At 37.0% G+C, this 19,711-nt stretch overlaps 2 protein-coding genes and 1 long non-coding RNA gene across 6 annotated transcripts; all 3 read left to right on the plus strand.

The window, feature by feature from the left end:
- Positions 1-379: 379 nt before the first annotated feature.
- On the plus strand, positions 380-7,145 carry fam168b (family with sequence similarity 168 member B). 4 transcript variants are annotated; one of them, XM_082183708.1, is made up of 7 exons: positions 380-529; positions 1,801-1,889; positions 2,046-2,129; positions 3,292-3,434; positions 3,788-3,983; positions 4,059-4,178; positions 5,943-7,145. In XM_082183708.1, the coding sequence occupies exons 2-6, from the start codon at positions 1,820-1,822 to the stop codon at positions 4,166-4,168; spliced, it is 603 nt and encodes a 200-aa protein (XP_082039834.1). In that variant the 5' UTR covers positions 380-529; positions 1,801-1,819; the 3' UTR covers positions 4,169-4,178; positions 5,943-7,145. The 4 variants fall into 4 exon arrangements, with proteins under 4 accessions (XP_082039834.1, XP_082039836.1, XP_082039837.1 ...); XM_082183710.1 differs by having other exon boundaries at positions 3,806-3,983; XM_082183709.1 differs by having other exon boundaries at positions 381-529; positions 3,803-3,983.
- A 3,987-nt stretch (positions 7,146-11,132) lies between these two features.
- Positions 11,133-13,125, plus strand: LOC309509155. The gene is made up of 3 exons (XR_014209810.1): positions 11,133-11,694; positions 11,885-12,050; positions 12,483-13,125. It is a non-coding gene; the product is annotated as an uncharacterized lncRNA (long non-coding RNA).
- Positions 13,126-13,921: 796 nt separating this feature from the next.
- cremb (cAMP responsive element modulator b) lies at positions 13,922-19,310 on the plus strand. The gene is made up of 3 exons (XM_082183725.1): positions 13,922-14,059; positions 17,499-17,649; positions 18,161-19,310. The coding sequence occupies exons 1-3, from the start codon at positions 13,984-13,986 to the stop codon at positions 18,303-18,305; spliced, it is 372 nt and encodes a 123-aa protein (XP_082039851.1). The 5' UTR covers positions 13,922-13,983; the 3' UTR covers positions 18,306-19,310.
- Positions 19,311-19,711: the final 401 nt, after the last annotated feature.

Here is a 19,711-nt window from a genome sequence, read left to right on the forward strand (position 1 = left end):
ATATATATATATATATATATATACGTTTTTTAAAAACAATTATTTGCTGTATAAGGACAAAGGGGAAAAAAGAAGAAAAAAAGAAAAAAATTGAGGGTGAGACAAAACCTTTCCACTTTTATTTAAAATATCTTACATATATTACAAAACATGCATATAAAACAAGGTAAAACTGGAGTAAAATTGACCCACAACACGAACGTAAACACATGATTACACATTTTAAACATAGTGGCCTATTTCATAGCATGCGATTTTATTTAATAATAACAACCATTCAGAACAAATCTAGACATAAAAATTAGCTAATTACATATTTTAATTAAAAAAAAAAAAAAACTTGGCTTGCATTCCCGATTTAAATACGTTCTTCCGCTTTGTACCAGATGCGGAAGTGACGCACGGTGCTGCCAAGGCTCGCTGCTGTGCGTAGCGTTCGCATCCGACGTAAGAGCGCGAGACAGACAACATCATCAGACGCGAGCGAAATACTGGATTAATTCGCAAGCTACAAAAACAACCAGCGACCGTACGTACCCACAGTCACTATCCGATTAATATACATGGCTTTAGCAGCCCACTTGTGCGGGATTTTTTGGGGGGGAAATAAACGGATGGATTGAGGAGTGGGACATGTAACGTTAGAGAATTGGTATAAAGTGGGATGCGAGATGCTGCTGTTGGCCTGTAACACCGAGCCGCTGCGCTGCATCTTGCGTGCACAATGTCACGTCTATTATCATGATGTGTTTGCGCATAAAAGCACGGTCGTCATATGCAGTGATGCTAAAAGCAATCCTTTTATCCTTGCATGTAAAATATTAATTGGCCGACCGGTAGAGTCATTTTACAATCGGGACTTCAGGCTAATTGAAAACCACACTTGTGTTTCAGATGAAGGCACTGAGGCAGATGCATCGAATCCGATGCGTTATGCACATTGACTTTGGATCATATATATTTAAATATTTTTTCAATTACATGTTGGTGCATGTTTTGAATCTCATATCTCGGATGCACTCGACCAACTCACTCGACGTGACGTTGCATCTGACATCAGCACGCGGTTTAACACATTCCTTTTCATAATCTCGACAATTTCTTGATAGATCATTGAGTAACACAGGATCTAGCTTTTTACATGAACATTTACATTTACTGAACTCATGCAATGCATTAAAAATCTGTCAAAATATATGTGGCTTTGTGTTTCCAGACAACAAATTTGATTGACAGGTCTAGAGAGGATGACATGTGATTATAGAGAGACTGAATTAATTAAAATACCCGTTACACATGATAAAACTGAACCTTGGCAAAGGTTTTTTTTTCTTTTCTTTGTCCTTACCAATACTGATATGTATTATTTTTTTGTCCAATAGCCAGTATGGAGAACCATTTTAATAATTTCTTAAACAGCCATGTATGAGACACATCATGGCCATATTCCAGGATGACAATGTCAAGAGTCATCAGACTCAAATTGTGAAAGAATGGTTAGGAGAGAGCATGAAGAATCATTTTCACACAATTCACTCTGAGTCCAGACCTTAAATTCATTGTTTTTGGTTTGTGCTGGAGTATACTTTACAGAGTACTGGACTCTTGCATTGTCAATACAAGATCTTGAACAAAAATGTATGCGCCTCATGATGGATCACAACATTTATTTTCCATCAAGAGGTGCATGCATTTTTGGCCTGTAATTTTTCCAAAGAAAAGTGATGCACAAAACAACTGTCTAGTAATAGGTCATTGTTTGGTTGTATGTAATGTCTTCTGCTGCCTTCCTCTTTAAAGGTGCAGAAAGATAAACATCATGAACCCTGTTTATAACCCTGCGTCATCAGGGGTTCCTTATGCCAACCCTAAAGGAATAGGATACCCAGGTAACCAGAGATGAGCTCTGTCTCACTTGCATGCAATCGATAGAAAGTGTTTGGAGTTTTCACACTATACAATTAAGTTCCAGCATATTGTCTTTGTTGTTATTGTTTATTGCTGTGATTTTATTTATTTATTTATTTCTTCTGGACTTCTTGCAGCGGGATTTCCTGTGGGTTATGCAGCGGCAGCTCCAGCGTACTCCCCCAGCATCTACCCTGGTGCTAATCCAGCCTTTCCTACAGGTACGAGAAGTCCAAACTCGCTCAGCTTTACTGTGTTTTTCAGACAAAACACAGCTTTTAATAATGCAATGAGTTATTACAGGGCTCTCCTTTGCTCAGCCAAGTGATATTTCCATAGGTTTTGATTTTTGCTATGTTTTAAGAAGCTAGAAAGTGGAGTTCTTGGAGCTTAATTTGTTTTTAATTTTAAGTATTTGTCTTTAACGTTTCGTGTTATACCTCAACAGTACAGCTTAAAGACAGTCAACTTGAAATGACATTCACTGCCCATTTTGCTTTCATAATCTTTAGTGATGCACCAAAATTATTATTGTGAAACAATGAAACCGAAGTTAAAGTTTTAATTTTGAGAAATTGAAAATCGAATGTATTTAATAATCAGTTTACTAATCAAATGTATTCAATAATAAATAGTCAAATAAAAACGATGTTGTATATACACATTTAAGTTGCATGTAAGGCAGTTTTATATCAACTTTCTAATGATAGGCCTATAATTATGTTTCTACTCCAGTTTATTGTTGAAATATAAGCATTTAAATGGTGGCTGTAATAAATTCTTGCTTTCATGACAAATTTATTCAAACATGCATTAAATAATAAAGACAACAGGTTAAGTAAAAATATAATGAATATGTAATATAGTGCAATCGGCCATGCCACAGTAAAAAGCATCAAAACAAAATTTTATTTGAATTTCCTTTTAAAATTGACAGAATCAGGCTTAGACTTTTTCGTTTTAAAAGTAACAAAGCATATTGTGTTTATTGGATGGTAGGTATGCTACAAATATTGTTAAGTTTTGTTCACGCATCATCTGTAAACAGCATATACTAAAAGATCGCAGTTGAAGATTGATTAAAAACGACAAATAGACACTGAAACAGTCAACACACACCATCGGAGAAGCGCTGAATCATGTCACAGTTTCGCTGATTTTGAACCGGACGAATATTTTTGTTTGCCAAAATTTCGGTGCATCACTACAAAATTGCATATTTCCAGTGTAAAATATGTTCGAGAAAAATACAGGGTGGTACTTCATTTTATCCAACTATTTTTATTCATAGGGTCATGTGTGATGCTCACTTTTTAAAAGCATCGCACATTTTTAAATTACTTTATTTTCTTTACCTCTTTAAATGCATTGTCATCCCTACAGGTTATGCTCCCGGGACCCCTTTCAAAATGTCCTGCTCCCCTACAACAGGTGCTGTACCCCCCTATTCCTCATCACCCAACCCCTACCCTGCTGCCGTCTACCCTGTGAGAAGTCCCTACCCCCAGCAGAACCCCTACGCACAGGTAAGGCGATGTCACCATGAAATCAAAATTGCAAAATTGTACATCAAAATGTACAATTCTTATTTTTTATGGAATTTTGCAGTATTTATTATGAATGATTAATCTCCCTCTTGCAACGAATACTCTTGCAACGACTTCTCTGATGACGTGTTTACTCACACGAGGGCGGGGCAACCTGTCACTCAAATGACATCACAGCAATAGCAAACGACAACCATCAAATCAAGTCCCATCCTCAATTTTTTGTTTCAGCTATATGTCACAATAGGAAAGAAAATACTATCGCAACTTCTGTTTCATGCCGTCTTTAAGCATAAGTAATGTCAACCCTGGGCTGTATTTTAAGAGATTAGATGTTTTTTCCACAGCAGCAAGGCACTTACTACACACAGCCCCTTTACGCAGCGCCGCCCCATGTCATTCATCATACAACGGTGGTCCAGCCCAACGGGATGCCGGCGGCCATGTACGCCCCTCAAATTCCCCCACCCCGTCCTAATGGAGTCGCCATGGGAATGGTTGGAGGCACCACCATGGCGATGTCGGCTGGTGAGTCTCATGGAAATAATCAATGGAAATTCATGTAGTTGGACAAAAAAGGGTAAAATACTTTTTCCTTCGCAGGGACGTTATTAACTACTCACTCTCCAACCCCGGTCGCGCCCCACCCCTCAATGCCCACGTACCGCCAGGCCACCACTCCTACCTACAGTTACGTGCCCCCGCAGTGGTGAACACGACACTGTGAGTGCAAATCCCACATTTACCAGCTCTTAAGGTGCGCTCACATGTACTGAAATTTCACTGGTGAAATCCAGGATTCTACACTATTGAGAATTTCATGCGAGGACGAAAGATTTCCCCATGCAGATTTCGAATTGGGTTCAGTTGGTCACGTGATTTCACCAAGTTGACTGACAGACAGCTGCTTAGTTTAGAAGTGATTCCTGTGTGAGCTGTTCTTCATACATTGCTACACTATTTACAATAGAGAAATTTTGCCTGTAAAATTTCACCGAATTTTGCTATTAGTGATCGCACCTTCTCTGAGTTAATCAGGGGTTCTCAACTCTGGCCCTCGAGATCCATTTTCCTCCAGAGTTTACTTCCGACCTTGATTAAACTCACCTTCCTACAACCTTCTAGTAATCCTGAGAAGATCTTGATTGGCTTGTTCAGGTTTGTTTGGCCCCGTTTACACCTGGTATTAAGATATGCTTTGTTCAATCGGATCACAAGTAGATGAGGGAGACGCATTCCCGTTTACACCTGGTATTTTAATCCTTCTCTTTTGTCCACTTTCAACCACTTCTGTCCTGATTTCTTCGAGGGGAGGGTCTATAGGCAGGTTAATGTACGGGCTTTTTCAGATCTTCTGATCAAATGGACGATGTAAGCTCACGCAATTTACATATACAGTATATTTACCCGGAGACGACGGAAAAACACACGGAGAACAGAAGCTTTTTGTTTCGTAATGTTTACGCATTAAGTCAGTAGGCAGAGAGTAGGGGGTCTTTTGTGACTTCGAACACATTCGACCACGTGTTTACACTACGAAAGCAATCCGGGCGAATGCGTTTTTGACTACCTCTGAAGTGGTCTAAAGCGGACAAGCTCAAAGGGTTTTAGTCCCTGTTCACACCTGTGTTTAGCGTCGTCCACTTGTGATCCGATAGACCAAAACACATCTTAAAGGACAAGTTCGGTATTTTACACTTAAAGCCCTGTTTACAGATCGTATCTGATGAAATAGAACGGTTAAGATTAAAATTTGGACACATGCTCCTGTCCCGAGAATTTTAGGTTTATTTTGCTTTTGTGGACCTATTTTGCCAAACGCGTCACACCCGTGATTCTTCCGTTGAGAGCTTGAATAATAGACACTCCAGCCCAGTTGGTGGCGATAATGCACCTTTGCCAATTGCAAGCAAACCACGGGCATTTCATTGAATACACAGAAGAAGCAGAAGAAGAAGCGGCGGAGTAATACCGTAAAGGTGCTGCGGTCTCACAGCACGTCCTATTAAGTCAATGGAGTTGGACAAAAACTACGATAAAACCTGTTGGAATGCATATTTTTCAGCGATTTTTGATGGAACATATCAGTGAACACCCCTGACCACTCGGTGAGTTTCACGTCTTTGTAAACGAAAGTTTAATGTGTTTTTAGGACGGAATCTTCCAGTGCATATAGACAACCATTGTGGGGGTGGTGGGGGGAAGCGAAATAAACCTAAAATTCTCGGGACAGCAGCATGTGTCCAAATTTTAATCTTAACCGTTCTATTTCATCAGATACGATCTGTAAACAGGGCTTTAAGTGTAAAATACCGAACTTGTCCTTTAATACCAGGTGTAAACAGGGCCTTTGATTAGGGTTGGAGATGAACTGCACAGGAAATTGGATTTCGAGGGCCAGATTTGAGAATCCCTGGTATATACCCTAACAAAATAACATGATTTTGTTGTCTCTATTTTAAATAATTTTCTTTTTGTCATCTTTAGGTCAAAAGATGGTAGATATGCATTCTCACTGTCCAGTATTTTACAATTGGAGCTGACACTACAAGTGCTATCAGCAAGTTGCTCTTCCTTCCAAACATAATGTGAATCCGACTCCAGTTGGAAGATGAAAGGAAAGAGTATCTTCCCAGTCCGGCTCTATAACAACTTCCCATCCTTCACTCATTCTACGACATATCTCACGGCCGAAGAACAGACAAGCTCTTCATGCTGAATTGTGTTGTGTGGACTGTCTTGCAGTTTTTAGCTAACTCTTTAATTGGTGAAACCGGAAAGGGAGTTGGAATTAGTTTTATTGGAATACCTATTGAATGCATGTATATATTTAAAAAAAGGAAAAAAAGAGAGAAGAAAAAAAATAAATCCCATCAGCACTAGCTCATTCTACCACCTATGACAGATGCAAAACCATCAGCAGTTATCTCAAGCAAAAATCCAAAGGGATTGGGAGAAAAACAACTGTACATTAAATGCAATGTCTTAATTGTTATTTCATACAAGATATTAATAACGTTAGCATTTAAAATAACTTTTTTTTGTTTGTTATTTTTCCTGGTTTTAATTTGGGTATTTGTAACTGCAGGCATGGTTCGTCTTCTCTGGGTGACGGTGTGTTTGTTACCGCTTTGCCCCGCTTGAAGACGAACCCTTAGGGTTTGTGCCTCCGCTTCATATGCCTGTTTTTAGTTGATAAGTTTTATCACTCTACACGCTCTCGCTGCAGTTAATTGTTGCACTAATTGCCTGTGTGTGTACATAAATTGGTTGATTGAGCTGTATTGGTGCTGAGAGCATGCTTACTCATTTGTGTACCTCTGGCTTGGTTTTCTTAACTTTTAAAGTCTGACCGAAAAAAATTAACATTGGAATCGCACTGAGTTTGCGAAATTTTAAATGGTAAATTGTTTATGTGCTTAATTCAAGAAAAAAGAAAACTCAATTAAGTTGATTTGATAACACTACTGGTGGTTACCTTTGAGGAGGTGAATTTGAGTTTAGTTATTATTGACCCAAAACTCTACATTGCTTGTTTCCTCAAGATTACACAGTAACTGAATTTCATTGTCTTTTTACTTTAAACATTGCCTATGTCACTTCGGTTAAAGAGTGTTTTGTAATGTTTAATGTGTTTTTGTTTTGTATTTTCAAAAAAGACCAACAAATAAATACAATAATAAATTAGGAGTTTTCTGTGTAGAAATTAAGGACACTGTCTTAAAGGTTCTAGTCATGGAGAACCCCTATCAAATGCCTTTTTTTTTTAAATGACGATTTATCAAATCTGTCTGAAATTGTATGAATTTTAAAAATAATTGTCTAGTAATCAAAAATGACTGGAGAGGACATGGAACGTAAGATACGTGAACGTGATTCTATTCCAACTTCTATCACTGGATGTCGCCATTAGTCCATTTCAATTAACTTTATTTATTATTGTTATTAAAGAAAACGTTAAAGACAATGTATTACATTTCCCAGCTCTCTTCCAGTGGTTTTGGCATCCCCAATTTGGACTTACTTGCTTAAATTTCTAAAAATCGTAGTCAGGTAATATAGTTTTACTGCGCGCGAGTCAATTTACTTTTAAACATTTAAGAGCTCGCGCTTATTATGAAATTGACCGTTACAAACCGCTCCGCTCGCCTCACACTGTGTAAGTTACTCGACGACTGCACTGACTCGTTCACTTTACAACACAAACGACTTTCTCATAAAAAAAGAAGGTAAGAAATTGGTTTAAACTACAATATTAGATGGCATTCGACTAATACATTAACTTTTCTGTCCCTTGACACTTTTTTTAAAGCATTTAAAGGACATCTCAAATTTGTTGTGAGAAGAACTAACGTTAACGTTAGGTTAGTATATTTTTGAAAAACACAAGTTACCTTCTAACACAAAACCTAAAGTTAGCCAGTTTAAACATTCAGTATCGATAGGCCTAACGTTACGTTACTCCTCACACCTTAAAATGTTTATATATTACATCCTAATTTAGGCTAACGTTAAATCTCTTTTCAAACCACTCCGAGTGTGATTTGTATTTTATTACTATTATTATTTACTCATTTTTACTTTATCTGAGACTCAGAAATGCTTTTTTTTTCTGTGATCTCTTTCGTGTAAAGCAGTATGGATGCAGGAGATTCAAGCATTGTCTCTGATTCAAGTCAAACAATCACTCGGTCTGCAGAAGATGCACAGGTAAAGTTGACTGAATTAATGCTACAACTTAAAAGTCACTGTCTTTACTGCCACAATTTATGGGATTTCAGTTTAAATTAAAGGGTAATTCTGTGTAGTAAATGTAGGGTTTGTCCTAATTGTCGCACTTATTCACTATGTAACTTATATGTGTACTCAACCGTGTAGTGTATGAATGTTATATGGTTGTGTCATTCAACATTGTAGTCTTTCTTCAGCAGCGCTGATTCCGGAAGTATATTTTCTATTCTTTTTTCCCATAGGGATTTTTTAAAAGTCTTAGTTAAAGATTTATAAGCCATGAACCAAGTCAATCAGCTACGAGGTGACTCATAATATTACAAACTTTGATTTGAAGCAAAAACTTTTTACAAGACTGTGACCTTAATAGCTTTACTGAGGAAAGGAACTACAATCCCATGTAGCATTGCGAACAGCATAATCGAATCATTTTTGAAGAGATATAAAACAAATGTTGATATATATAAATATATATATATATATGAAGAGTTCAGATGCAAAAGCCTCTAAATGCCATCTGAATTTTTCTTATAGAATGATCATTTTTTATCAAGCTTGTATATTTAAGTTCAGTAATTTCACTTAAATGATAATTAATAGGTAATCTTCATTGCCATTTAAGTGAAATTATTGAATTTAAATATACGAGCTTCATAAAAATGATCATTCTATAAGAAAATTTCAGATGGCATTTAGAGGCTTTTGCATCTGAACTCTTCATATATATATATATATATATAAAGTTTTTTGTATATATATTTATATATAGCCTATATATATATATATTAGAGGGAGAGAGAGAGCGAGAGACTCACTAATTTGGTCTAATTTTCTGTACAGCATCATGGGTAATGTAGTTTTTCACCATGAATTCTGCTGTTAGATACAATTATTTAAAAAGAACAAGCTGAAATAACGCAGGCTGATTTGCTTAAACAGAAATCAAATCCGAAATCAAGTCTCTTGAGTAGGTACTTATTTTGAATAAGTAATAACTACATGGCCACTAAAAAGTATGTTCTATATGGTGTTAATGTGTGCAGTATGAATATAATCTGGACGTACTATATTCGCCATGTTGTCATTATCATGCGTCAGTTGCGTAGCTTCATCTCCATTTCATAAATCGCCTCACGGGATAGTAAAGTGTCCATCGAATGCGCACTTAAGAAGACTTTTTGCCTTCTTTTTTATGAGTACTCTGAATTCGGACATACTTTTGTCACATACTGTTTTTCGCCTGCTACATACTAGGGAAGTATGCGATTTCGGATGCAGCCCAAGTCTATTCAGTAGGTACACTTCAGGCAGACCAATAGACCACAATGCAACACGATTGTGACATCACAGCAGATCACGCTTAATTTACCAACACCCCCCACAACTCTTTTGTATGATATTGGAGTTATTTTGACATACATTTAACTAGGGATGGGTATCGTTAAGGTTTTAACGGTATTACTACTCTTACCGATACTCCTTATCGATCCGGTACTTTAACGGTATTCTTATCGGTTCTTTTTGTTATATTAAAAAAAGGGGAAAAAATTATTTAGAACATAATTAATATTGCTTTATATTTTGAAATGTAAAATAAATATCTATAGCAAAAGAAAAAGCAATGCTTTAACAAAACAAATAAAACATGTATGTTATGCAGAAGGGTGCTGGCTTTTGTGTTTTATATAGACAGACAGGACGCCAAAAACAAAGTACAAACACATGGTCAAACAAAAAAGTATATAAAACAAATTATATACCCAGTGCTTTAATTTCAGTAATGTCCACTGACATTACTGTTCAGGAGTAATATGGGCTAAAAAGACATCTAATAAAGTCAGATGTAAAATAACACTGCATAGTTTATCATTGATAGATTAAAGCTTATATCATTCAAGAGCTGTGACTGATTTTCTCTTTGCCTTTTGTTGTTTGATTCACATTAATGGAGCAATCGTCAGCAGGATTATTAGACTGCTGCCTCTTTAAGACCAAATGCAGATCTAATCATTATTAAGCCTCATATTTTCTCCCAACTATTTACGCCGATTTAAGACATAAACTGTATTTAAGTGAATAAACTGTTTAAGTGAATCTCCAAGACGGCCATTTTGACATATTTGTGTATTTGATCGTTTAGATGCGCACACGAAGCCCAAAATATACGTTGCTTGTCTCGTTGCGGTGTGTTTCGGAGCGTGCGCCGCATTTTGGAACAGCGTCTATTGCGTCAATTTTGGTACTTTTAATAGCCTTTTATTATCAAACGCGTCCCGCAGTTTAGCAAAAGTATAGACTACATTTTACAACAATCACCGATCGTGCAGATTCTGACGTTACTTTTGGGTTTTAGGGAGAAATGACAGCGCATCGCTCTGTGAAGGGAAGGAAGTTGCGCTGGAGAGAATGTGGCTTTAGTTTTTAATGGTTACACCTCAAAATATCTTCTTTTTTATAATCATTGGAAGCCAAAATCTAAATCTAAAATAAAATTTGTTTAATAAAGATCTAAAGTGTAACCTTTTGAATGTTCTGTCCTCATCGTCACTCATTAAGCAGGGCTGTTGTGTTGCGCGCGCCGTGGCTTTGCGTGAAAGATCGCGCTCTCTCTCTCTCTCTCTCTCTCTCTCTCACACACACACACACACACACACACTCTCTCTCTCTCTCTTTAGCAAAAATGCATCACAGACAAATGGTTCAATATTATTATATATAGAAGTGGCTGGAGAGATTAAATTCGCAAGATAATAATTTCTTAATAGCAATAATAAATAGCACGTGTAGCCTACTTTCATAATTTCTCTAGTACCGACAGCAGAACCGTTAACGATCCAGCGGTCTTTCAAAATTCAGCACCGGGGCCCGTTTAATACCGGGTTTCGGTACCCATCCCTACATTCAACTGTGTAATACTTATAGCTACCTTAAGCTGACTGTTTTTTACACAGTTATAGTTTATTGTATTGTCTAGGGCATTTAAACACATTGCAAGGGTTCCGCCAGTAGAGGGCACTCGTGCAACTTAAACAATGATGTACATCCGAGTGAACGAGTTGGAGGGAACAGGGAAGTTAGCGCGGGAAGGGCATAATAAATGGACTTAAATGCAGTGTAAACACTACTCGCACTATTTATACTACAAAACAGGGAAGTTAGTGCGGGAAGGGCATAATAAATGGACTTAAATGCAGTGTAAACACTACTCGCACTATTTATACTGCAAAACAGCACAGAATAGTGCATAAGTACTCAAATTGGGATGCACCTACCACCTCTGGTCACAAGGGTTCCCTTTAAAACTCAATTTATCATTTTTAATAGTGCACAGTCTCTGAACAGCTTCAGTGTTATGTGGTGTCTCTGAGTGACTGAGTAAGACAGTGGGTTCAGACGTGTGTGACTGTGATCTGGTCGCGCATGTAGGTGGCAGGTGGAAAGAAGCGTAGGAATGACCTTTTGTGCTTTGGAAAATCATATGTGTGTGATCTAAACCTCACAGATTACTGTAGGTACTCATCACAAGATCACCATAAGGTCCGTCTTGCAGCCTATAATGTAACCCTATGTATATGGCAGGTATAAAATCAGGGATTCAGAAAATAAGTTTTTAAGGAATAGTTCATAAAAAAAAGTATTCTGCTGATTTGTTTTATTTATTTTTTAAATCTTAATAATCAAAACCTCTTTCTACTCAGGCATCATCAGTAATTTGTAAAGACAAAACCGCTAGAGGGGATCTCCCAGACTCTTCTACCAGTACACATCTGGGTGACTGTCTAAAAGATGAAGATGTAGAAAAGAAGTCTGACGCTGAGGCATCCTCAAGCATCCTCAATAACAACACCAATGCAGGCCCTTTCAGTGAGGCATTTCAAAGACACATTTCCCATGTACAGTGGCTCCAAAATCTATTTAGGCACTTTTGGACACACTCTTAAGTTACACTTTAAAATGAATAAATGTCATTGCATTATAGAATAAAATATCAAACCAAATGGCTATTCCCAAACAACTAACTTTACTTTTCTGAGCCATTTTCTCATTACGTTTAACATCCAGTAAAAGTATTCAAATATTTTGCGCAATTTTAAATCTGTTTTATTATTTAAAACTCAGCAAACCTTTTTTGTGAAATGTTTTAAAAATGTGCTTGTGCTGTCTTTCTTTAAAAAAGAATAAAAAAAAAAACTTTTTGAGGCCACTGTAGGTGATTGTTTAAACATTATCGTAAAATCAAAAGTATGCAAATGCACAGGCTTGTCCTCATGTGACTTTTGTTTTATTATTCTGAAGTCTCCGTCAACCAGAGCGGCAGTGTCCAATTTCTCCCCTGCCAGCAGAGATATGAAACCTTCACTTCATGGCCTAGGTCTCCCATAATGCAGTTTGCTGTCCACTCCAGGAATGGCACCTACATTGTGTCTGACAATATGGGCCAAGGTAATGATGTTGTCATTTATTACATTCATTTGGATTCTACTTTCATTTTGTTATAATACCATATAGACAAAACCAAGCTTAATAATGGGAGTGAATGGTACCTTAGATTTTTAAGTCCAAAAAAGCGCATCCATCCGTCCATCATAAAAGTAATCCATACAGCTCCAATGGATTAATAAAGGGTCAGACGCACTCGGGCCAGAGGTAACTCTTTTGCCCGAACTGGACTCGCGTACGACCGTTACCAGAAGCCAGTGATTATAGTTTATAAAGTTCTAAATATGGATATTTTCCTTACAAAAACGCATCGTTTCGCTTCAGAAGGCCTTTATTAACCCCCTGGAGCCATATGGATTCTTTTTATGATGGACTTTTTCTTTTTTTATGATAGACTCAGGGTCTATTCACTTCTATTATAAAGCTTGGGTAATTCTTATGAGAACATGCTCTGGTCACTTTTGGCCTCAAAATGAATTATATTTTGCAAAGTGACAATGATACCTTTTTTTTTTTTGGAACATTAAGATTATTTTTGTTTGCCTTTGACATTAATTCCATGACAATTAAGTAACGTGAACGGTTTTGCAAAAAAGTCTTTTATTAAAAAGTTATTTTTTATATACTATTTAGTTCAGAAGTTTGGAGTTAGTCATATTTTTTTTATGTTTTAGAAAGAAGCCTCTTGCTTCTCAAGAAAGATTTTCTTGAAATAAAATAATGTTTTCTATTGATATTTTAAAATGTAATTTATTTCTATGATGGCAAAGCTGGTATTTCAGCAGCCATTCCTCCAGTCTTCAGTGTCACATGATCCTTCAAAAATCATTCTAATATGCTGATTTTTTGTAACAATGTAAAAGTCTTCAGTGTTGCCTTTGATCAATTTAATGCGTCTTTGCTGAATTTCTTTCACAACATCTTAATGCCCCAACAATCTGAATGGTATTGTAATTCTTTCTTTTTATTTTTGGGTGAAATGTGATCCGTATATGTTCCTGACAGGTTTCATGCAATTCACAACCTTCCAAAGAACTTTGGTGCTTAAATTCATGTCAGCACTGCTTGCTTGAAATGAAAAGCAGGCTTTCCAAAACAATATCACATGACATTGTACATAATACATCTTATTTCTGTTGAAACCATAATAGAAAACAAAATCTAGAGACAGTATTATACATTAAAAAACTGCCTTTGCTTCTATAGTCTGCTTTGGTCTGACAGAGGGGGGTGGGGGAAGGAAGGGCTGGCTCCGCTAGCCACTGCGTTACTGACATCAGGAGGCCAATGATGTCATAGTGATGTCAATGGCCCTGACAGTGACTGCACACTTAGCTTGTGGTTTGGGCATCATTGCATGCTGACAGCAGAGAGAGACAGACTAGCTTTCAGCTCACTATATATGGCTGTGACTGGAGATGAGACAGAATCAGGTACGTTGGCTGTTTCTTGTGGTTATTATGCGCTTTTAACCACATTTAACAATACATTTAATACATTTAAAGATTGCATTTAAAACGCCTCCGTTTATTTTGGTTGTTTTTCCTCTGGATTTGGTTGGGTAATTTTAAATTTGATTTGACAGTGTTCAGATAATATGAACAGACAATCAATATTTCAAATGCCCAAACAAACTTTGAAGTTTTGGTAGAGACACACAGAGAAGGTACTGAGAAAATGATGTACGATTTTCTTGAGTATTGAATCTGTTTTCTTATTATATTCTTGCTATGGGTCATCTCTACAGCATGCAACAGGCTAGAAAATTTAATTATTACATAAGTGATTTTATTGCTCCCTGTTGAGTCCCTCTGTTACCCTCACTTGTTTCTCTCAGCACCTCTTTCGCTCTCTCTCTCTCTGAAACGCATGAATGCGCTGCCCACTCACAGTGCAGCTGACGTCATCATGTTTCCTGGAATTGAACACCAGCAGGGAAATGTAAATGCTGAAGAGAAAATAAGATGTACATTGACGTCAGTTCAGAGTCATGCTGTGAATACAAGCAGCTCCTTTTGCGAGAGCAAGACTTCTAAATTAATCATCTTTTAGACTGTGCCACAGTCTCCAAGGAGACAACGAGAATCAGAGACGTAAAGATATGTTGCTTATTTTGCTGTGTGTAATTTTTTAATTGTTCATAAGCTTTGTACATTTATTTCATTAGTTTCAGTGAAGAGAGATCAAAAAGTAAGAACTTTCAATCGTGCAAGTCTCCCATGTGACCTGCCGCTTGGTGTAATATGTGACTTGTGACCACATAGTTTGCGGCTTCTGGTGGAAATTGATTCACTCTGCTTTCAAAAGAGCAGGATGGTTGCATGTTGCACGCTGCACAAATATGTTGGAGCCTTCATTGGTGTGAAATCCAGTTTATAACCTCACCTCGAGTAGATCGGTGTACAGTCTAGCAATGTGACATACTCAGTGGCAACACAATGTGTTTGCTGATCTCTAGTGGGTATTATTTCAATGCCTGTGGACCTTGCAGACATTTGATTCTGTTGATCCTTAGGCCTGTTTAGTAGCATGGTGATATTCATGGACTCTTGATATCAGACTTCAGAATGAACTCTGTTGTGGAAATTCTCAATACGAATACAACCTAAATCTGACTTCTTCACCACGGACAATTTAAACAACTTTCAGTTGTTAATAATAATAACTACAGTATCTCAAGGTAATTCCCTGAATACTTACAATCCAATCCAATACTTCCCTGAAGGATTGTGACGGCGTCCCGTCAAGAAGCTACAATAACTACCTCAATCACACGAGCTCACAGGTCTTTAGTATCTATACACTCTCACCGCCTTCTCAGGTGTACGCTGGTCCGACACAGGATCCTTAATACTAAGAGTATTATAGCCTGACTAATTGACATGTTTGTTGCAAACTGTCAGGGGTTCCACTCACCCTGGAAAACCTTGAATTTTATAATTCATGTAAGAGGAAACTTAGAATAAATTTCCTGGAAAGTAATTAGTTGTTTTTGTTGTAATGTTAACTCTACTAAACCATTTATTTTCAGATTGATTGATTGATTGATTCATTTATTTATTTTTTTATTGCATACACAGTGCCCTTGGATAAAAACAATTACTCACTCATTATCTTGGTTATGAAGTGGGCCCAAAAAAGCTTTAGAACACTTCTTTTTGTGAAATGTTTTGTTTGATATCTTGCATTAAAATGGTTTACAATTGTTTAATATTTTGACCTTATATGCATAAGTGTTCATAGCGTGCCATTAGTGTCCAAATACTCTTTGAGACCTCTGTATATAACTGGAATAGCAGTAATGCCCAGCACAGCCAGAACAATAACCACAACAATGTACTGTTATTGCTTAAAATATTGCTGGTGCAGGGCTAAACAATAAATATGACCTGGGACCAATGTGAGAGAGATTTGGGTCATTTGTTGTAAATAGTTTTATTCATTTGTAGAGAAAACATACAGTTTATTGATAATTATAAATATAAAAATGAAATATTATTTTGGTATTTTTGTGGCCAAAAAAAATATTAGCAGGGTCAAAAATAGGGCTGGGTATCGATTCAGATGTTACAATTCGATTCGATTTCGATTTGCAAGCTCTAATTCGATTCGATTTCGATTCGATTTTTCCAATTTCGATTCTAAATTAATTTCGATTCGACTCACTCAATGAATATTAAATACAAATCCTATATTTATTAAAAAAAGAAAAAGAAAAGAAAAAAAAGTGAACAAGTTTTCAAGTGTTTAATTAATAAAAAGAAATTAAGAGCTACAAACCTGTATATTAAACTCTTTTTATTTTAGGTACACTTGGGTACATTAAAACAGAACCCAACTCTATATTTCAAATGCATACAATGACTAGACAGGATTTTGATGCAAGATGAAAAATTGATGCTGAAAATTGGACAAGTCAGAACAGTCGCATGTCTTGATCAAACAGGTTAACAATCCGCACATAAACCCACATATAAAAACGTTGCATATAATATAATATGTGCCCTTCCTGTCTAACAGCTAGGCCATACAGAAATTGAATAAAATGATCAAACAGTCTGTGTTGCATTAATTATAAATTATATATTGACTAATCAAAGTTACAAAAGTTCTTTATTCAAGAGCAGTGAGTGTTTTTCTCTGTTCTCTTTGTTCTTTGATTAACTTAAATGACAGAGATAATTAGTGGCTACAGTGTACTGTCCCTTTAAGACCAGCCGCTGTTGACCGAGACACGGAACTCACACGCGGACTCATTCTCTCACGAGGCACAACTCTTCACGTTCGTCATAAGACTGCTCTTATGTTATAAAGATATTCGACAAAAATACATTTTGCCATAATTGTGTGTGTTCTTTGTTCAAGCGCGAAAGATAATTCTATTCTGTGCTGTCTTGTGCGCACGCACGATATCATCGCAAGTTTTTCTGTCACAGTCACGACAGCATTTTGGCAGCATTTTGGTCATATAGCCTAATTGCGTATAGGCTTGTCATAGCGATTGCGATATGATTAAACGTGCAGCACTAATTGAGGTTATTTTATGATTTAGATAAAACTACCATAAAATCTCACAGCATTAGCTATAAAATTGAGTTTGCAAGCCTATGAACAGTGGAGGAAAACTAATACATAAAGATGGAAAAAAATCGATTCTTGGCGTTTGAGAATCGATTTTGAATCGACCACATTTTAAAAAACGATTAATCGAAAAATCGATTTTTTTGCCCAGCCCTAGTCAAAAACTCAACTACTTGCCAGCAAAATAAAAATATTCGTGTTTGTAACAACATTATCAGTAAATGTTTTCTAATAAAAGTCTTTGAAAAGAACTGTTCCTCTGTAAACGGATGTGTTTATGTGTGTTTGCAGCCACCCCTGGAGGTATGTCTGCATATCAGATTTCCTCTCCCGCATCTGGACAATCCCAGGTAAATGACAGCTCATCAGGGTCTCTTCCCAGCCCTCAGCAGCTGGATGATGACGTGTCACGCAAGAGGGAACACCGACTAATGAAAAACAGGTAACGCCCAGACATCCTTCCCCATTCCAGGATTACCACTGTATTCTGTAGCCTTAGAGCATGAAATCATTATATCAGCCTATTCTTTTTGCATGATATTACAAGCAGCTTGTCTGTCTTAGTGTGTTTGTTGGTCTTTCCATCAGCTCTTTCCGCATCTGTGGCCTCACAAGTTCTTCTTTTGCATCCATTGGCCTGCTTTCAGCTTTCATACTTGTTTTATCTTGGGTTTGAAAATGATGTCTCAGTGTGTGGAGCATGTGCTAAAAGCTTTCTTTGTTCATGGCAATGCTTAGAATAGAAAAACTTGGCTTGTGGAATCATTCGCGTTGCACATGCACATATACAAGTACTCACAACTCAAGCTTTCCCGGTTTGGACTTAATTTGCGTTTTCCATGCTTGCCACGATGATATTCTGCATTTCTGACTTGCATGAAGTGGGACCTGAAAACAATATGTAAGATTTACTGGATTTCATGCTCACAGAGCCTCTCTGTTGTTGCTTCCAGGGAAGCTGCCCGGGAATGCCGGCGGAAGAAGAAAGAATATGTCAAATGTCTCGAGAACCGAGTTGCCGTGCTTGAAAAACAGAACAAGATGCTCATTGAAGAACTCAAGGCTCTTAAAGACCTATACTGTCACAAAACCGAATAACAGTCCATTGCAAGCCGAACACTAAAGACTATATCGTTTACAGAGCTGCCACAAATTGGCAAACGTGCTTTTCACGCAATGTCTAGCCACCGCTCGTAATATTCGATAAGATGACAGCTGCATGGTTGTGTAGTCCCTCGTGTGAAAGATGGTGATGTGTGCATGTGTGTTTGCTGGAGGCCAGAGGCTCCAGAGCCAGTCAATGTGGTGTGTTGCCCGTGTTGCTTGTGCTTTTTGCAGGGCGGCGGCCAAAGACTACAGACGCAGGCAGAAGGACTATGTGCGGAGCTTAGAGATGCGCATCACCATGATGGAGAGCCAGAACCAGGAAATGACAGAAGAGCTGAACCATCTAAAGGAATTGTGCACTGGGAAGTCCCAAGTATTTTAGTGGCACACTAGACTGCTGCAATCTGTCTGATTTGGTTCCTGTTTTACTGTAAAATATTGTTGTCATATGTGTGTTTTATATCTTTTGTGAAAATTGAACAGTAAACCAGCACTGCCTATGCTCATTAGGCTTTTTAAAAATAAAAAAAGTTTATATTGACAATTGGATTATATATTTCAAATGTTTCAAGGTTGACAACTATCTACTTTAAGATAATTTTTTTTAATTTTAAAGGGCCGCTTATATGAGTCATTCACAAATACACCAGCTCCAAAATGAATATAGCTAGTGTATAAACTTACTGTAATAAATGTAGGCTGAACAGATATATGTTGCTTAGTTCAACTGATGAAGAATTTTTGTGTTTATTGCTGTTTATGGCATTTTAATGAAGTTTAGTCACTTTTAAAACATTGTAACTAAATAAACCAAATACTTAAAACGATGAAAGATTGTTTGTAACGAATATATTCTTGAATACTTCTTGGTAAGTGGCACAATCCTTAAGAGTTTCCATAGAGACTATCAGCACAGTTTTATCTGTTTCTCTGTCTGACATTATTATAGTACATAATACTTTTTGTTCAAATAAATATATCGACTTCTCAATTTGATTAATTTTGCTGTTGTTGCTTTTTTATGGTGAGAGATAGTTTTGTGTTTGGAAATGTTTCACAGTAGCCTACCATGACTTATCCCTGTAACAATTCCCCCCCTTATACTGAATTGCTTTTAAATCCTCTCTCTGTATTTCCTGCTTACTTTCAAGATATTTAGACTGGAATAATTTAAATTAGTTGTTACTGCCTGAAGTTACATAACCTACTGCTCACGGCCTAATTTGAATTGGAGAAGTAAGACTGATTACTACTGCTTGGTGAAACTGCTATTGGCCATAACATTGCTGAATTCAAAACCGCTTTCTAACACTCTACTTTTACTATTTGTGCCATAGAAAGAAACAGGGGAATATAGGAAGAGAAGTATGCTAGTAGTATGCGGTTCTGAATTCAGT

The sequence above is a fragment of the Leuciscus leuciscus genome, assembly GCF_965113295.1.
Source record: "Leuciscus leuciscus genome assembly, chromosome: 11".
NCBI lineage: Eukaryota > Metazoa > Chordata > Actinopteri > Cypriniformes > Leuciscidae > Leuciscus > Leuciscus leuciscus.

Coding starts and splice junctions, on each gene's coding strand:
- fam168b (XM_082183708.1), top strand. CDS start 1,820: ATGAACCCTGTTTATAACCCTGCGTCATCAGGGGTTCCTTATGCCAAC. Junction 1,890..2,045: donor TAAAGGAATAGGATACCCAG/GTAACCAGAGAT, acceptor GACTTCTTGCAG/CGGGATTTCCTGTGGGTTAT. Junction 3,435..3,787: donor AGCAGAACCCCTACGCACAG/GTAAGGCGATGT, acceptor TTAAGAGATTAG/ATGTTTTTTCCACAGCAGCA.
- cremb (XM_082183725.1), top strand. CDS start 13,984: ATGCTGACAGCAGAGAGAGACAGACTAGCTTTCAGCTCACTATATATG. Junction 14,060..17,498: donor TGGAGATGAGACAGAATCAG/GTACGTTGGCTG, acceptor GTGTGTTTGCAG/CCACCCCTGGAGGTATGTCT. Junction 17,650..18,160: donor CACCGACTAATGAAAAACAG/GTAACGCCCAGA, acceptor TGTTGCTTCCAG/GGAAGCTGCCCGGGAATGCC.